General features: G+C 43.6%; 1 protein-coding gene and 1 long non-coding RNA gene across 2 annotated transcripts in view; one reads left to right on the top strand and one right to left on the bottom strand.

The window, feature by feature from the left end:
• PTPN9 (protein tyrosine phosphatase non-receptor type 9) overlaps positions 1-18986 on the top strand; it is a 108169-nt gene that overhangs the window by 86084 nt on the left and 3099 nt on the right. Inside the window, exons 8-11 of the mRNA XM_003901228.4 lie at positions 1791-1884; positions 9130-9196; positions 15898-15976; positions 18154-18304. Of these exons, the coding sequence (XP_003901277.3) occupies positions 1791-1884; positions 9130-9196; positions 15898-15976; positions 18154-18304 (391 nt within the window). The remainder of the gene's footprint in view (positions 1-1790; positions 1885-9129; positions 9197-15897; positions 15977-18153; positions 18305-18986) is intronic.
• LOC110743707 lies at positions 4624-18241 on the bottom strand. The gene is made up of 3 exons (XR_002523130.1): positions 18134-18241; positions 15675-15837; positions 4624-4825 (listed from the first exon to the last, which is right to left on the bottom strand). It is a non-coding gene; the product is annotated as an uncharacterized LOC110743707 (long non-coding RNA).

Raw genomic sequence — 18986 nt, 5'->3', positions numbered from 1 at the left:
TCTGTAGTCCTAGCTACTCCTGGGCTCAGGATCACTTGAGCCCAGAGAGATTAAGGCTGCAGTGAGCTGTGATTGTGCCACTGGACTCCAGCCTGGGCGACCCTGGAAACCTTTGAGATGTCTCAAAAAGAAAATGAAATTGGAATTTAGGAGATTTGGTTTGAAAATCTTTTGACAAATAAATAGTAGAAATTTTTATCTGCAGCTAGAGTTTTTTTGGTGGTATGCCCCATTACTCTCCCCTTCTCTCCCTCTCTCTTTTTTACTAATGTGCTCCTCATCTCTGTCTGAGACCTCATCAAAATGGATTTTACCACCCATATTTCTACCAGTTTTCTGATCAGTATCACTTAGGTAATCTCTAAAAAGATTGAGGCTTTCTCTACAGCTCTCCTTTTTCTGATCCCTTACTAGAATAGACTTTTATGCCTGTTTATGGCAACATAGGCTTTTTCTGCATGTACTTCCAAATTCTATCAGCTCTGTCCGTTAACCAGTTCCAAAGCTGCTTCCACATTTTTAGTTATTTGTTACAGCAGCACCCCACTTCTTAGTACCAATTTCTGCCTTGGCCGTTTGGCAGAAAGAGAGAAAGAGTGGGGACTCCCATCCCCACTCTTTCTCTCTCTTTTTAAATTTAATTAATTTATTTATTTTTATTTTTTGAGATACAGCCTTGCTTTGTCACCCAGACTGGAGTGCAGTGGTGCGATTTTGGCTCACTGCACCCTCCACCTCCCAGGTTCAAGTGATTTTCCTGCCTCAGCCTCCTGAATAGCTGGGATTACAGGTGTGTGCCATCACACTTGGCTAATTTTTGTATTTGTAGTAGAGGCGGGGTTTCATCATCTTGGCCAGTCTGGTCTTGAACTCCTGACCTCAGGTGATCTACCCGCCTTGGTGTCCCAAAGTGCTGGGATTACAGGCATAAGCCACCACGCCCAGCTTCTCTCTCTTTTTTTTTCTTAAGTCAAGGTGTCACTCCGTCACCCAGGTTGGTGTGCAGTGGCACCATCATAGCTCACTGCAGCCTTGACTTCCTGGGCTGAAGCAGTCCTTCCACCTTAGACTCCTGAATAGCTAAGAGTACAGGTGTGTGCCATGATGCCTGGCTAATTTTTTGACTTCTCTCTAGAGATAAGTTCTCATTAGTCCAGGTGTGGTGGCTCATGCCTGTAATCCCAACACTTTGGGAGGCCGAGACGGGTGGATCACGAGGTAAGGAGATTGAGACCATCCTGGCTAACATGGTGAAACCCCGTCTCCACTAAAAATACAAAAAATTAACCAGGTGTGGTGGCGGGCGCCTGTAGTCCCAGCTACTCGGGAGGCTGAGGCAGGAGAATGGTGTGAACCCGGGAGGTGGAGCTTGCAGTGAGCCGAGATCGCGCCACTGCACTCCAGCCTGGGCAACAGAGCGAGACTCCGCCTCAAAAAAAAAAAAGAAAAAAAAGAGAGAGAGATAAGCTCTCATTACATTTCCCAGAGGGGTCACAAACTCCTGGCCTCAAGCAATCCTCTTGCCTCCCAAAGTGCTGGGACTACAGGTGTGAGCCACCATGCCTGGTTTCCCTCTCTCTTTTGAATGGAGATATGTTTACTTTTAGAAGTAGTATGTACTTACTACAAAAAATGTTAAATGATATGGAACTGTATGGGCTAGAGATTGAAAAGCTTCCATGTCTCCACCCCTAAGAGTAATTGACACCCCTTTTGCATAGTCAGACTTTGTACATACATACTGTCCCTACTTTTTCTTTATTCTTGCTTGTTTGTTTCATTTCCTTCAGGTCTCCGGGAAACCTAGAGAAAAACCGTTATGGGGATGTACCCTGCCTGGACCAAACTAGAGTGAAGCTAACAAAGCGAAGTGGCCATACTCAGGTAGACAGATAAATGTAATCTTTTTATGTGCACTGGGGGAAATTGAGCTTCTTCCAGAGTTAAGCTTACTAATACTTTAGTAGAATGAAAGTAGACTCCGAGGCCAGAGAGATTAGGTTTGAGTTTATATTTTGCTACATACTAGTCTGTGACCATAGGCAAGTCCTTGAATGCCCATCTCACAGTATTGAGTGGAAATTAAATGAAATTCTTTATGTGAATGCTGATAGTGCAAGGTCTGATATATTGTAGGTGCTTCATAGGTGTTAAATTATTTATCCTTTACTCCTTAGTTGTAAAGTCATGGTCATATAGTCCAATTCCTTTGGTGAGTATATATGCATCAATACAAAGCAACCTTGATTTTAAGTGACCTCTGATTTCTCCATCTGTATCTGAGGAAACTGTGGACAACTTATGTATACATAAATGTCTAGGGATAGAGATGAAATGGTCAAATGACTATTTATTTAATATATTAATTTGATTATATCTACATGTTAAAAACCTCATATGTAATCTATTACGAGATATTTAACAAACATTTTATTCAAACACTTTACATACACCTTTAACTAAAGTTAAAGGTGTCTTTAGTGTCTTTGTCACATTTGAGCCACTTTTTTTTCTCCCTCAAGACAGAGTCTTGCTTTATTGCCCAGGCTAGAGTACAGTGATCACAGCTCACTGCAACCTTGACCTCCTGGGCTCAAGTGATTCTTGTACCTCAGCCTCCCAAGTAGCTGAGACCACAGGCATGTGCCACATACCTGGCTAATTTTAAAATATTTTTGTAGAGACAAGTTCTCACTATGTTGCCCAGTCTGGTCTTGAACTCTTGTGCTCAAACAATCCTCTTGCGTCAGCCTCCCTAAGTGCTGGAATTACAGGCCACTTTTTGAGTCAGTCTAACAAGGTTTTCCAGAGTACAGTGTCTTTATTTATTTTTAAGTGTGTGGCATTGTGACTGAAATTTTATCCTAAAACAGGAAAATCTGTTAGGGTAACATTAGGACAAGTTGGTTTTTTAATTCATCCTGCGTCTTATGCATCCCCTATAATGTGATTCATTCACTTATTCCTTTGTAAAATCCTTAAAAAAAAAAAAGAGAGACAGGGTCTTATTCTGTTACCCAGACTGGAGTGCAGTGACTTGATCATAGCTCACTGCACCCTTGAACTTCCGGGCTCAAGCGATCCTCCCACCTCTGCCTCCTAAGTAGCTGAGACTACAGGCACATGCCATTACACATGCCTGATTTTTTTTTTTAATTTTTGTAGCGCTAGGGTCTCACTCTGTTGCCCAGGTTCCTCCTGGGCTCAAGCAATCCTCTCACCTTGGCCTCCCAAAGTGCTGGGATTATAGGCATGAGCCAGTGTGCCTGGCCATAAATTCCTTTTTAATATAACTTGTTTATAGCAACATCCAACCTTAGAATTTTGAGATGAATGACTAAATTATTTTCTTCCTTTTTTTCCCTTCTGATATACCAATTTTATTAGGTGATGTCTCTAAAAAACCCAATTTTGTTAGGTGATCTCATAAAAAAAAAAAAAAAACAGCATTGACTGAGGTGTTGTTCAAAGTAAAGTTATTTTATTTTTATTATTTTTTTTGAGACAGAGTTTCGCTCTTGTTGCCCAGGCTGGAGTGCAATGGCGTGATCTCAGCTCACTGCAACCTCCACCTCCCGGGTTCAAGCGATTCTCCTGTCTCAACCTCCTGAGTAGCTGGGATTACAGGTGCATGCCACCACACCCAGCTAATTTTTGTATTTTTAGTAGATACAGGTTTCATCATTTGGTCTCGAACGCCTGACCTGAGGTGATCTGCCTGCCTTGACTTCCCAGAGTACTGGGATTACAGGCATGAGCCACTGCGCCAGCAAAGTAAAGTAATTTAAATAGTACCTCTTTAACATGATACACACTGTAAGGACTTGTTATATCCCTTCTCTTTCTGGGGAATAATTTTTGGAAAAATTATTGCCTTGTATTTGGGCATATATGATATGTGGGTTGGGACCCCAGGATCATGGTTTCCAACTCTCTTGTCCCTGTTGTTTCAAGCACATAAACTGAATTCACATCCTTATCCAGGACCCTTGGAGAAGATTTTCCTGCAGGAGCATTTGAGCTAAGAGACTGGCTGGCTGGAGGGTAAATTCATAAGTACTGCTGAGATCATCATCATATATGCCCTGAAGGAGTAGAGTACAGCGGTTGAGTTGGGGCTTTGGAGTCAGAGATATCTGTATTTATCCATTTTGTTGATTTCCCTGTCTCCAGTACCTAGAACAGTGCCTGATACGTATTAGACACTCAGGACATATTTGTGAATCAGTGAATCTTAGTGTACTGGGAGACTCTTCTAGTCATCCTGTGGTTAATATGAAGTCATTGTCTGATTTGTAGTCCCTCTCCTTACTGAAACATTAGTGGAGGCTTTATTTTTATAGCAAATGGAGTATTTAGGCTTTTGTTTGTTTTATTTTGATTTTAGTGTTTTTTTGACATTATTCACTTTGGGGGGTTAGGAAAGCAAAAAAAAAAATTATTTACTTAGCTTTGGGGACTTAACACTGTCATGAAATTTCCACCTATGGGGCTATTTTTCCATTGTTTCCTGATATTTAGTTGTTTTTAAATTTTAATTGATAAAATTTTATATATTTATGATATACAGTGTAATATTTTAAAATATTGTGCATTGCAGAGAGGCTAAGTCAAGCTAGTTAACATATGCATTACTTCACATATTTACCTTGTTTTGTGGTGAAAACACTTAAAATCTGCTGTCCTCAATTTTCAAGTATACAATACCTTGTTAATTGGAGGATTCAGGCTTTTTAGTGACTTGTTCACTTGATTTGCTTCTGGAATTTTAAAGCTGTTAGTCCCAGTTTCCGTTGAACACGGCTACCTTAATCTGTTTGGGCTGCTGCAAGAAAAATACCACAGGCAGGATGGCTTATAAACAACAGAAATTTATTTTGCACTATTGTAGAGTCTGGGAAGTCCTAGATCAATGTGCTGGCAGATTTGGGGTCTGGTGAGGGCCCCTTTCTTGTTTCATAGACCACCGTCTACTCATTGCATCCTCACATGGCAGAAGGGAAAGGGGTGAGGGAGCACTTCAGAACTCTTCTGTTTTACAAGGGTACTAATCCCATTTGTGAGAGCTCTGTCCTCATGGTCTTCATCACTCAATCACCTGTCTCAAGGCCCCATCTCCTAATACCATTACATTGAGGGTTTGGGGTTGGGATGTATACATTTAAAATTATGGGGGACACAAATGTTCAGTCTATAGCAATGGCCCATAACATAGTGTGCCGGGTTTGTTCTTCCTGCTATTTCAATTTGCCCCCAAGTATATACTTTGTCTCTGGGTCATTTTCAGTTTTGAGATGGAGTCTCGCTCTGTCGCCCTGGCTGGAGTGCAGTGGCGCGATCTCAGCTCACTGCAAGCTCCGCCTCCTGGGTTCACACCATCCTCCTGCCTCAGCCTCCTGAGTAGCTGGAACTACAGGCGCCCACCACCACGCCCGGCTAATTTTTTTGTTTTGTTTTGTTTTGTATTTTTAGTAGAGACGGGGTTTCACTGTGTTAGCCAGGATGGTCCCGATCTTCTGACCTCGTGATCCGCCCATCTCGGCCTCCCAAAGTGTTGGGATTACAGGCGTGAGCCACTGTGCCCAGCCTTCAGTTTTAATATCCAATGATTCTTCCAAAGTTGCTGAAATTAAAAATTTTAATTCCCTGGGAATTAAAAATCAGCAGTCTCAGAGACCAGTGCTAAAGCTGATAGTTCTTAGTTATAAAGCAATAATGTAAAGAAGTGACAATTCTTTTCGAAGCATGAAGTTAGTTCCTCCTTATGTTCTTACTAATGTTGACTGGCATATACCAGGTAAATCTTTTGTACTTTTCCATACCTTCTCCCTTGGTCCTCAAGAGGTTATACCATTTGTATGTGCCAGGTTGAGTAGAGGATAGGCTTAGGCTAACTGCACCCTGGATTGAGAAGCCCGGGAAGTGAGTGAGGCTTTTAGCATGCTGAGTCTGCTGCAAGTGGTCTGTTAGCTCAGTGAAGTTGTCTGAGTTAGGGTAGGACAGTAATCGTATGAGGCCAATACTAGCTGCTATGGGAGGGAAAACTGTGAGTTTATCACTCCACTATTTAGTCAAAGAAATAGTTTCTAAGGAGGAAAGTCTTGACTAAATAAGTAGTAGAGTGATAAACTGGTAGACTGACTGGCTAAGGAACACAAATCCAAGTAACACGGGTTTGACCATGAGGTAGAGATATCTTAGGAAGTTAGCTATGGAATACTGACAGTTCAGAATGCCCTCCCAGTGATAGGACCCACAGGAGAAAGAGTGATAGGTTGAGGAAAGTCAGTCTGACCTCTCTAGTGCAGTGGGTTATGAGTTTTCCCTAGTTTGCTATTGAAACTTTTCTTTTGTCCTCTGTAACCCTTCACACCTTCCCTTATCCATTCCACTGCCTCCATCCATTCAACTCTCAACTAGTTATACTATAACATGAAACTGCAGCTGATCGATGTTTCTCTTTTATCAGCCTGGATCAAAGGATCTTTTGAGTAGGTATTAATAAAAAATGATGTTGAAGTAATTAAGACTGAGGACATTAGAAGGTGGGAGAATACCCTGGAAGAGAGAGAGTCAGAAGCTATTCATTGAGATGCCTTTGAATTTGACTGGAAGTTGCTTTGCATTAATTCAGGTAGTAATGGAGTTCAGGTGTATGGCCTGTCCTGTTAATGGTCCTAAGTATGAGGTGTAGCTTTATTTCTTCTCCATTCACATTTTGCCTTTTGTGTATGGCAGGACGGACCAGATATTCCTACTTGCTTGCCTTGCTCATTTGGTCCTGTGCTACAGTGTTGCAAGTCCTGATGGACCCTTTTCTTGTAAATAACAGTTTCTGTTGAGTTATAGTTCACTCTGGCATACTGCCACTGTTACTACTTGAGATGTCACTGGGGCAGTTACTACTGTTAATACTTGAGACTGTCATTAGGAGACTGAATGAAGGGGGACAAACATAGAAATGAAAACTTAAGACAAAAATAACTACTCTAAAGGAAGGGTAACATGGGGAAGAAGAAGACAGCTCCCTACTTCTACTGAGCAAAGGCAGCCCTGAGCTTCTACAGCCCTTTGTATTTATTGGGTAGCAAGAGCAGGGAGGAGGAGGTAACTATTGGTCAGCTGCTTAATTGATCACAGGTTCATATTATGGTTGACAGGCTTCAGATGTGCCTAATCACAAGCAACACTTGTGCCTTGGTCGTGACTGCCCTCGGCATTCCTTCTGGGTGGCAGACGCAGTTTGTCAGTTTGCTAACATCCTGCTTTCATGAGAAGTTTGCTTTTTGCTCATATAGCCTCCAGTGGTATACTGAGTTGATCATGACCCTCATTCTTTCGGCCTCCAACAGTTCACATACCATACAATTTACCTATTTAAAGTATGTAAGTCGCCGGGCGCAGTGGCTCACACCTGTAATCCCAGCACTTTGGGAGGCCGAGGCAGGCAGATCACGAGGTCAGGAGATCAAGACCACGGTGAAACCCCGTCGCTACTAAAAATACAAAAAATTAGCTAGGCATGGTAGTGGGCACCTGTAGTCTCAGCTACTCGAGTGGCTGAGGCAGGAGAATGGCATAAACCCGGGAGGCGGAGCTTGCAATGAGCCGAGATTGCGCCACTGCACTACAGCCTGGGCGACAGAGTGAGACTCCATCTCAAAAAAATAATAATAATAAAAATAAAGTATATAAGTCAATGGCTGTTAGTATATTCACAGAGTTGTGCAACCATCACCACAATAAACTTTAGAACATGTTTTTCATTTCCCAAAGAAACCTCACACCCTTGGCAGTTACTACCTATTTCCCTCTAACCCACCCTAATTTATTTCCTGTCTCCATAGATTTGCCTGTTCTAGGGATCTCATACAAAGAGAATCCTAGACTATGTAACTTCTTGTGTCTGGCTTCTATTACTTAGCGTAATGTTTTCTAGGTCCATCCATGTCATAGCATGTATTATCACATCACTCCTTTTTACTGCCAAATAATATTCCATTGTATGGATATACCACCTTTATTCATTTATCAGTTGAAGGACATTTGAGTTGTTTCCATTTTTGGCTATTATGAATAATGCTGCTATGGATATTTATGTATAAGGTTTTGTATGGACGTATGTTATTATTTTGCTAAGGAGTGGAATTGCTGGGTCATATGGTAACTTTTTAATCTTTTGAGGAACAACCAGGCTGTTTTCTAAAGTAACTGCAGCATTTTACATTATCACTAGCAATGTATAAGCACGGTATACATGTGTATGAGGGTTTCAGTTTTTCCACATCCTTGCCAGCAATATTATCTATAATTGATATCTGTAGTCATCCTAGTGGGTGATTAGTATCGTGGTATAGATTTGCATTTCCCTGATGGCTAATGATGAAAGATTTTTTTTTTTTTTTTTTTTTGAGACGGAGTCTTGCTCTGTCACCCAGGCTGGAGTGCAGTGGCACCATCTTGGCTCACTGCAAGCTCTGCCTCCTGGGTTCATGCCATTCTCCTGCCTCAGCCTCCTGAGTAGCTGGGACTACAGGTGCCTGCCACCATGCCCAGCTATTTTTTTTTTTTTTTTTTTTTTTTGTATTTTTAGTAGAGATGGGGTTTCACTGTGTTAGCCAGGATGGTCTCGATCTCCTGACCTCGTGATCCACCCTCCTCGGCCTCCCAAACTGCTGGGATTACAGGCGTGAGCCACCATGCCCGGCATAAGTTTTTAATTTTAATATAGTTTATCTCTTTTCTATTGTCACTTATGCCTTTGGTGTCATATCTATTGTATCTGTGAAGACTTTGCCTAAACCAAGGTCACAAAGATTTACTCTTACCTTACATTTTATTCTGAGAGTTTTAATAGTTTTAATCCCTTACATTTGGTCTTTGATCCATTTTGCAGTTTTTATGTATGGTGTGAGGAAGGAGTCAGCTTGATTTCTCTGCATGTAGATATCTACTTGTCCCAGCACCATTTATTGAACTGAGGGTTTGAGCTGACCATTTCACTGCTCATTTTCTGCTCAACAAGAAGAGAATATTCACACCTTGGGTTTTACTTACTGAGTACATCATTTTATGACCCAAATGGTATATTCTGTGTAGCTATAGTGATGTCTCCTTTTTTATCATTAGACAGATTACATCAATGCCAGCTTCATGGATGGCTACAAGCAGAAGAATGCTTACATTGGCACACAAGGTAAGCTGGTCCGTCCCTCCCATGTTGATTTTGTGCCATCTACTTATGATTCCCTGTGCCAAATGATAGCATAATTTTTAAACGAATGGTAACTTGAGTGGAGGTTTTGGCCACTAGATCCTGGCCTTTTATAAAGATTGGTGGTGGTTGAGAAAAGCAGATAAGAAGTCTGGGGTTTCTGTACCAGGTATGCCTGGAAACTCACCGCATGGAGATAAACTGGAGATTTAAACACATAACACTACGGCCTGCAAGTTTTGGGGCTATTTCTTAATATTGGCAAGGGTGTAGGGTATCAGAATTCATCAGCCAGTGAGCTCTTCATGCTCTTCCTCTCTAGTAAGAGGCCAAGAATAGCGGACACCCCAGAGATTGAGTCCAATCTAGGAATGAGTATTGCTGTCCTAATAGGCCTAGGCTGGTTCCTATACCATCACAGAGCACTCCAATAAATGTTCTGACATAGATAGTATGTGCTAGTAAGTCTGACAGTGAAAACTGAACTCTAGGAGGATTTCTCATTTTTTTTCTCTCTCTTTTGAGACGGAGTCTTGCTCTTTCACCCAGGCTAGAGTGCAGTGGCACCACCTCAGCTCACTGCAACCTCCACCTCCCGGGTTCAAGTGATTCTCCTGCCTCAGCCTCCTGAGTAGCTGGGACTACAGGTGTGTGCTACCACGCCCGGCTAATTGTTGTATTTTTAGTAGAGACTGGGTTTCACCATGTTGGACAGGCTGGTCTCGAATTCCTGACCTCGTGATCTGCCCGCCTCGGCCTCCGAAAGTGTTGGGATTATAGGCATAAGCCACCATGCCCGGCCTCTAGGAGGATTTCAGATGGAGTTTCTATAAATGTTCCTATGATCCTAGTACTCTTTCTGACCTGGCCTCTCCATCTCAAGAATATCATGTCACTTTCAAAGATGGTAGGAGGAAATCATAACACAAAAAGACAACAAACCATCAATGGGCATAAGGCCCTTTGACCACTGCAGAGCAAGATATGGTGGATACCTCCTTAATCAAGTGATCAAACTTAGTATCACCAGTAAAGGACAAAGGGACATTATGTATACCTCCTGATATGATACATTGAGAAATAAATATCACCTGCATTGTGTATTGCGAGTTTTAAAATCTGAATCTAGTTATGGGAAACACTCCAGATTGTGTGACATACTATAAGAAAACTGGCTCAGACTCTCCAAAGTTAATGCCATAAAAAACAAAAAGGCAGAGAACTGTTCTAGATTAAAGGGAGACTAAAGAGAACCATGGCCGGACACAGTGGCTCACACCTGTAACCCCAGTACTTTGGGAGGCTGAGGTGAGAGTATCACTTGAGCCCACGAAGCAGAGGTTGCTGTGAGCCGAGATTGCACCACTGTACTCCAGCCTGGCTGACACAGCGAGATCCTGCCTCAAAAATAAATAAATAAATAAAAAGGCTGGGCGCAATGATTCACACCTGTAATTCCAGCACTTTGGGAGGCCAGGGCAGGTGGATCACCTGAGGTCGGTAGTTCGAGACCAGCCTGACCAACATGGAGAAACCCCATTTCTACTAAAAATACAAAATTAGCCGGGCGTGGTGGCACATGCCTGTAACCCCAGCTACTTGGGAGGCCGAGGCAGAAGAATCGCTTGAACCCAGGAGGCGGAAGTTGCAGTGAGCCAAGATTGCGCCATTGCACTCCAGCCTGGGCAACAAGAGCGAAACTCCGTCTCAAAAAGAAAAAAAATAAGAGGATCTGTGATTAGATCCTCAATTGGGAGAAAAAAACTATTGAAGACAAACTATTGAGACAATTGGAGACTTTGTGTTAGCCAACATTATATCCATGTTTAATGTATGCTTAAGGTGATAATGGTATTCTTGTATAGGAAGATGTCCTTGTTTTCCTAGTAAATGCTCAAGTATTTGGGAATAAAATATCATAATGTCTGCAACTTCTTTATTTTTTTTTATTTTTTATTTTTTGAGACAGAGTCTCGCTCTGTCACCCAGGCTGGAGTGCAGTGGCCGGATCTCAGCTCACTGCAAGCTCCTCCTCTCGGGTTCACGCCATTCTCCTGCCTCAGCCTCCCGAGTAGCTGGGACTACAGGCAACCGCCACTTCGCCCGGCTAGTTTTTTGTATTTTTTAGTAGAGACGGGGTTTCACCGTGTTAGCCAGGATGGCCTCGATCTCCTGACCTCGTGATCCGCCCGTCTCGGCCTCCCAAAGTGCTGGGATTACAGGCTTGAGCCACCGCGCCCGGCCAACTTCTTTATTTTTAATTAATTAATTTTTTGAGATGGAGTTTTGCTCTGTCGCCCAGGCTGCAGTGCAATGATGTGATCTCGGCTCACTGCACCTTCCACTTCCAGGGCTCAAATGATTCTCCTGCCTCAGCCTCCCAAGTAGCTGGGATTACAGGCACCTGCCACCATGCCCAGCTAATTTTTGTATTTTTGGTGGAACCAGGGTTTCGCCATGTTGCCTAGGCTGGTCTTGAACTCCCGGCCTGAAGTGATCTGCCTACCTCAGCTTCCCAAAGTGCTGGGATTACAGGCATCAGCCACTGTGCCCGGCCTATATTTCTACTAATGATGTAATCTAATGAGAAGACCTATTATATATCAGATGCATAAATGCTATCTAATTATAGAGACTCTGCAAGGGAAATTTGTTAATTTATAGATGAGCAAACTGAAACCCAAAAGTTGACATGACCTTGGACCATGCAGCTAGTAAGTGACAGAACCAGGGTTTGAACCCATGTTTGCTTGATTCAGAAGTTTTTACAAGCCAAGTCAGTGGATTGTTTCACCTATGTCAGTATAAACTGCTGACTTTATTTCTTGAGAGAAGTCTACTGTTAAAGGGTCTAAGCTGGGAAGTACAACTTTCCCTTCTAAGTATCTCTCTTGAGCCTGTGAGAAGTTTGCCCAGTCTGAGTCTGGTAACTGAGTTACCATGTGCTCTGACTGCTCAGTACTCCAATTCTGCCAGTTGTCTGAATGTGGAAAATGAAGTATATGAGAGTTGCTGTGGTGCAGGAGAGTAGGATGTGGATGAGGCTGAGGGTCAGAGATGTGGAAAAGGTGTCCTTACTGTCTTCTTGATGTGTATACTAGGGTAATGCATATCCATTGTGGAACATTTAGAAAACAAAAAGAATCCCTTATAACCCTAGGACCCAGAGATAATGTTAACATTTTACAGCATCTCCTCCTGGACCTTTATCTATGCATACATGCAGATATAGGCATACAAAATATTTAACCAGGCTGGGCACAGCAGCTCAAGCCTGTAATCCCTGCACTTTGGGAGGCTGAGGTGGGTGAATCACCTGAGGTCAAGAGTTTGAGACCAGCCTGGCCAACATGGTGAAACCTTGTCTCTACTAAAAATACAAAAGTTAGCCAGGCATGGTGGTGTGCGCCTGTAATCCCAGCTACTTGGGAGGCTGAGGCACGAGAATCGCTGGAACCCAGGAGGTGGAGGTTGCAGTGAGCCGAAATTGTGCCACTGCACTCCAGCCTGGGCAACAGAGTGAGACTCTGTCTTAAGAAAAAAAAAAAAAAAAAAAGGCCAGGCACGGTGGCTTAAGCCTGTAATTCCCGCACTTTGGGAGGCCGAGGCAGGTGGATCACCTGAGGTCAGGAGTTCAAGGTCAGGAGTTCGAGACCAGCCTGGCTAACACGGTGAAACCCAGTCCCTACTAAAATTAGCCGGGTGTGGTGGTGGGCGCCTACAGTCCCAGCTGCTTGGGAGACTGAGGGAGGAGAATCGCTTGAACCCGGGAGGCAGAGGTTGCAGTGAGCTGAGATCACGCCACTGAACTCCAGCCTGGGTGACAGAGTGATACTCGGTCTCAAAAAAAAAAAAAAACTAAACTTTTAATTTAACCAAATATGCTCTTTCTATACACATCTCTTATTTCATTTAATGGTATCTGTGAATACCTTTCCATAGCAAAAAATACAGCTCTTACAACATCAGCTTTATAGACTGTATAAATTATGGGTATGCTATTATTTATTTATTTATTTTTGAGACAGGGTCTCACTCTGTCACCTAGGCTGGGTGACAGAGTGGTATGATCATGGTTCACGATCATGACTCAATGTAGCCTCGGTCTCTCCAGGCACAGGTGATCCTCTCACCTCAGTCTCCTGAGTAGCTGGGACTACAGGCATGTGCTACTACACCTGGCTAATTTTTGTATTTTTTGTAGGGACAGGGTTTCACAATGTTGCCCAGGTTGGTCTCAAACTCCTGGGCTCAAGTGATCTGCCTACCTCATCCTTCCAAAGGGCTGGGATTACACTTGACATGCCATAATTTAATTAATCCTCTCTTATTGGATATTTAGCGTATTTCTAAGACCTCACATGCTTTTGACATCATCCAATTCTGCAGAGAGGGCATTCCAGTATCATGTTAGTGCTTGCTAAAAGACTTAGCAATAATGGTAGTAGAACCAGCAGACTTCTAGGCCAAAATTAACCATTAGTACTGCCCTGCTTTCCTGAAAGCAGAGAGGGAAGAAACACCCGGAAAGTATGAGGAATTATCTTGAGTTGTTACTTTTTTTTTTTCTTGAGATGGAGTCTTGCTGTCACCCAGGTTGGAGTTCAACAGTGCGATCTAGGCTCAATGCAACCTCCACCTCCCGGGTTTAAGCAATTCTCCTAACTCAGGCTCCCAAGTAGCTGGGATTACAGGCACCTGCCATCATGCCCAGCTAATTTTTGTATTTTTAGTAGAGATTGGGTTTTACCATGTTGGCCAGGCTGGTCTCGGACTCCTGACCTCAAGTGATCTGCCCGCCTTGGCCTCCCAAAGTGTTGGGATTATAGGTGTGAGCCCTGCGCCTGGCCGGTTACTGTCTTGATCAAAGTGGAGTTGGTAGTCCACAAGTATCTTCAAAGTTATTGCTGAGTGCTCAGCCCTATGCAGGTTCTAACTAAAAAAGGAGAATTTGGCCAGGCACAGTGGCTCATGCCTGTAATCCCTTGTCCTTAGGATAATGTTTACTGAGATATCATTAATTCCCACAAAGTAAAATAATGGATGGAAGAGTATATAAATTAAATGGTTAGCCAGCTATGCCATCAAAAGCAAAAGAGAAGAAGCTTCACAAGGAATGAGGAGGTCAGAGAAAGCTTCAAGGAAGAGGTGGCACTTGAAAATGGGTAGAAAATGAATAGCATTGGAGGTAATGGAGACAGCTTGAGCAAAAGAATAGAGGCCAAGGTGAGCATGGTGTGTCTATGTTCTGATGAAGAAACTTTTAAGAAAGATTAGGCCGGGCGCGGTGGCTCAAGCCTGTAATCCCAGCACTTTGGGAGGCCGAGACGGGCGAATCACAAGGTCAGGAGATCGAGACCATCCTGGCTAACCCGGTGAAACCCCGTCTCTACTAAAAAGTACAAAAAACCAGCCGGGCGAGGTGGCGGGCGCCTGTAGTCCCAGCTACTCAGGAGGCTGAGGCAGGAGAATGGCGTAAACCCGGGAGGCGGAGCTTATAGTGAGCTGAGATCTGGCCACTGCACTCCAGCCTGGGCCACAGAGTGAGACTCCGTCTCAAAAAAAAAAACAAAAGAAAAAGAAAGATTAAACTGATGGGGTTTCCCAGAGTAGACTGGAACAGAAAAAGGCCTATTCAGAAAAGTAGACTAAGAAGGTGTTACAGTAACTTAGACAGAAGATGATGTGGTCTTTGTGTCAGTGAAATTGAGCAGGAAGAGCAGCATGGGGAGAAGATGGGGGGCAAAAGAATAAAAAGCAAAAACATTTCAAAGGTAAAAAATCTCTAGGATTTGGTGACTGCTTCTGAGAGATGAAGGAAATGGGTAAGTCAGTGTTGACTTCAACTTTTTAAGACTGAATGATTTAAGAATGCTAGTATCGTTAACAGAGATAAGAAAGTTGCAAGATAAAGCTAATTTTTCTTTTTTTTGAGACGGAGTCTCATTCTACTGCCCAGGCTGGAGTTCAGTGGTGCGATCTTGGCTCACTGCAACCTCAACCTCCTGGGGTCAAGCAATTCTTGTGCTTCAGCCTCCCAAGTACCTGGGACTACAGGCATGTGCCAGCACACTCGGCTAATTTTTGTATTTTTCATAGAGACGGGGTTTTACCATGTTGCCAGGCTGATCTCAAACTGCTGAGCTCAGGCAACCTGCCTGCCTTGGCCTCCCAGAGGGCTGGAATTATAGGCATGAGCCACTGCACCTGGCCAAGATAAAGCTAATTTTGAAGGAGGAGACTTAGTTGCAGACATAATGGATCTGAGATGATGGGAAACAGAAGGTTAATGGTTTAGTAAGCAATCTGTGATTATAAAACTGAAGCTTAGGTGAGATGAAAACAGCTAGAGACTCATACACAGTTGACACTGTCGGCCTGGATGTGATGGCTGAAGTTCTGATGATTAAGGCTCTGAGAGGGTATGTAGCAGTGCTTCCCAAACCTACCTATGACTCACCTGGGGATCTTGTTAACATGCAGATTCATGTTTCTTACACTCTCCCATACGATGCTGGTGTGATTTGTCCACGGACCACACTGAATAGCAGGGATGTGGAAAGATGAGCAAGGAGCTAACATCTATGGTTTGGAGTTACCATTGGGGAGTAAAACAGAAGAGCCTACAAAGGAAAAAAAGTGTTTCCCAGAGTCATGTTTCTTGTATTCTATTTTTATTACAGGTCCTTTGGAGAATACCTATCGTGATTTCTGGCTCATGGTATGGGAGCAAAAAGTCTTGGTGATTGTCATGACCACCCGGTGAGTTAATCCCTTTTTTCCACTGGTCTCCACCTCTACTCTGTCCCCTAAGCATAGGTGATTGAAGAGGGAAGTTTAGCTTTTAGAAATAATGTGGGCCAGCCTGGTGCAGTGGCTCACGCTTGTAATCCCAGCACTTAGGGAGGCCGAGGCAGGCGGATCATGAGGTCAGGAGTTCCATACCAGCCTGGCCAGCCTGGTGAAACCCCATCTCTATTAAAAGTACAAAAAATTAGCCAGGCATGGTGGTGTTTGCCTGTAATCCCAGCTACTCGGGAGGCTGAGGCAGGAGAATCACTTGAACCCAAGAGGCAGAGGTTGCAGTGAGCTGACATCATGCCATTGTACTCCAGCCTGGGCTACAGAGCGAGACTATGTCTCAATTTTTAAAAAAAATTTTTTTGAGGATTAGGAAAGCCATGGCAAAGATTTTGAAATATCTCTTAGCTAATCCACAACCCGGGTATCGTGGAGATGAATAGATCTAACTTGTTAAAGCTTTAATCCCTGGCTCTGGCAACCCTGTGCCAGTTATACCCTATTTTGAGGTCCTGGCCTTATCCACTAAAGGAAGTTCTGGGAAACATGGGACAATTCTTTAATGTGTTCCCTATTTCCAGAGGGGTGCTCTCTTCCTGACTACCGAATTACCAGATCCCCTTTGCTCTCCATTTGTTGCTACTTTTTTTTTTTTCCTTTTGAGATGGAGTCTCACTCTGCCGCCAGGCTGGAGTGCAGTGGCGTGATCTTGGCTCACTGTAACCTCCGTCTCCCAGGTTCAAGCAATTCTCCTGCCTCAGCCTCCTGAGTAGCTAGGATGTGCCACCACGCCCAGCTAATTTTTTTTTTTTTTTGGAGACGGTGTCTCGCTCTGTCACCCAGGCGGGAGTACAATGGCTCTATCTCAGCTCACCGCAACCCCCGCCTCCCGGGTTCAAGTGATTCTCCTGAGTAGCTGAGATTATAGGCATGTGCCACCATGCCCGGCTAATTTTTGTATTTTTAGTAGAGATGGGGTTTTACCATGTTGGTCAGGCTGGTCTTGAGCTCCTGACCTCATGATCTGTCACCTCAGCCTCCCAAAGTGCTGGGATTGTAAGTGTGAGCCACTGCGCCCGGCCAGGAAGGTTTTAATGAAAGGAATATTTTTGAAAGTTTGGTCTACAAATCTGGCAAATTTCAGGAATAACCTATTTCAGATGAGGAAGGAAAAAAATGAATGTTCAATTTCCTTCCTTAGCACTGTTATAACCACCTCTTATTTGGAGAGGAGGTAGTGGGAGAAGTTCTACCTTGGAATACCTTGGGGGCACTGGAGGGTGGCAAGGTAGATTTAGGCTTTTTTTTTTTTTGAGACAGAGTCTCACTCTGTTGCGCTGCGCAGGCTGGAGTTCAGTGGTGCGACCTCAGCTCACTGCAACCTCTGCCTCCCAGGTTCGAGCGATTCTTCTGCCTCAGCAGAAGAATTCCCAAGTAGCTGGGATTACAGGTGCCCACCTCCATGCCTGGCTAATTTTTGTATTTTTAGTAGAGACAGGGTTTCCATGTTACCTGGGCTGGGACTTTAGGCCTTTACACAAACCTCCTGCTAACATTCCAGGAGATGTGTGTTTATCAGTTCTCTATTATCCAACATCTCTTATTGGGGAAGACAATAAGCAGTGGCTGAGGTATAGGCCAGAGAGGTCTCTCTGACCTATCATATTTTCTCTACTGTTTTTTTTTCTTTTTCTTTTTCTTTTTTTTTTTGAGATGGAGTCTCACCATGTTGCCCAGGCTGGTCTGAAACTCCTGGTCTTAGGTGATTCTCCTTCCTAAGCCTCTCAAGTAGCTGGGGTTACAGGCATGCACTACTACCCCCAGCTACTATACTGTTTTTTTCTCTGTTCACCCAGTATTTATCCCACATATATGAGAAGTACTATTGCATATTAGGAAAAAGACTAAATGCTATAGTAAGTGCTCAGTAACTGTATGCTATATGAGTACATGCAGAAACTTTGGCTGTGAGTACATTTGTTTAGCATGAAGAGGTTTCCTTTCCTTTCTGCTGAGAAAGTTAGAAGCAATGCAAGAGATGATATTGCTGCCTGGGGGTATATCAGGTCTTTGTGGAAGCCTGGTTACTGCTGTGGAGAGGAAGGATGGAAGGCTTACCTTGCTCTGTGTGTCTTCAGCTTTGAAGAAGGCGGCAGGAGAAAGTGTGGCCAGTACTGGCCTTTAGAAAAAGACTCTCGGATCCGATTTGGCTTCCTCACAGTGACCAATCTAGGCGTGGAGAACATGAATCATTATAAGAAAACAACACTAGAAATTCACAACACAGAGGTAAATCCAGGTTTCTTTTTTCTCACCTTATTGAAACAGGGGGAGAATACTTACTGTAATGAAAATCTCCAGAGGGAATAGATAGGATACCAGGGAGGTTATGAGTTGCTTCTGTTTTTCTAGGGACAGGATGAGGATATTTAACTCACAGCCAATATAGCCATATTACTGCAGCACAATAGGAACATTAAATAGGAGTAAAGCTTATAATTTTAGAAATCTGGGGCTGGGTAAGGCCGGGCGCGGTGGCTCAAGCCTGTAATCCCAGCACTTTGGGAGGCTGAGGCGGGCGGATCACAAAGTCAGGAGTTCAAGACCAGCCTGGCCAACGTAGTGAAACCCTGTCTCTACTAAAAAATAGAAAAAATTAGCTGGGAGGCAGAATCGCTTGAACGCACAATGCGGAGGTTGAAGTGAGCAGAGACCTCACCACTGCACTCCAGCCTGGGCAACAGTGAGAGACTGTCTCAAAAAAAAATAAATAAAGAAATCTGGGGCTGGATGCAATGGCTTACGTCTATAATCCCAGCACTCTGGGAGGCAGAGGTGGAAGGATCACTTGAGCCCAGGAGTTCAAGACAATCTAGGCAACACAGTGAGATCTCGTCTCTACAAAACATAGAAAAAATTAGCTGATCATGGTGGCACACGCCTGTGAGGTCAAGGCAGCAGTAAGTTTGAT

This window comes from Papio anubis, chromosome 7 (genome assembly GCF_008728515.1).
Source record: "Papio anubis isolate 15944 chromosome 7, Panubis1.0, whole genome shotgun sequence".
In the NCBI taxonomy this organism is placed as follows: domain Eukaryota; kingdom Metazoa; phylum Chordata; class Mammalia; order Primates; family Cercopithecidae; genus Papio; species Papio anubis.
Note: the sequence above shows the minus strand (reverse complement) of the source record. Positions and strands in the feature narration are given on the sequence as shown.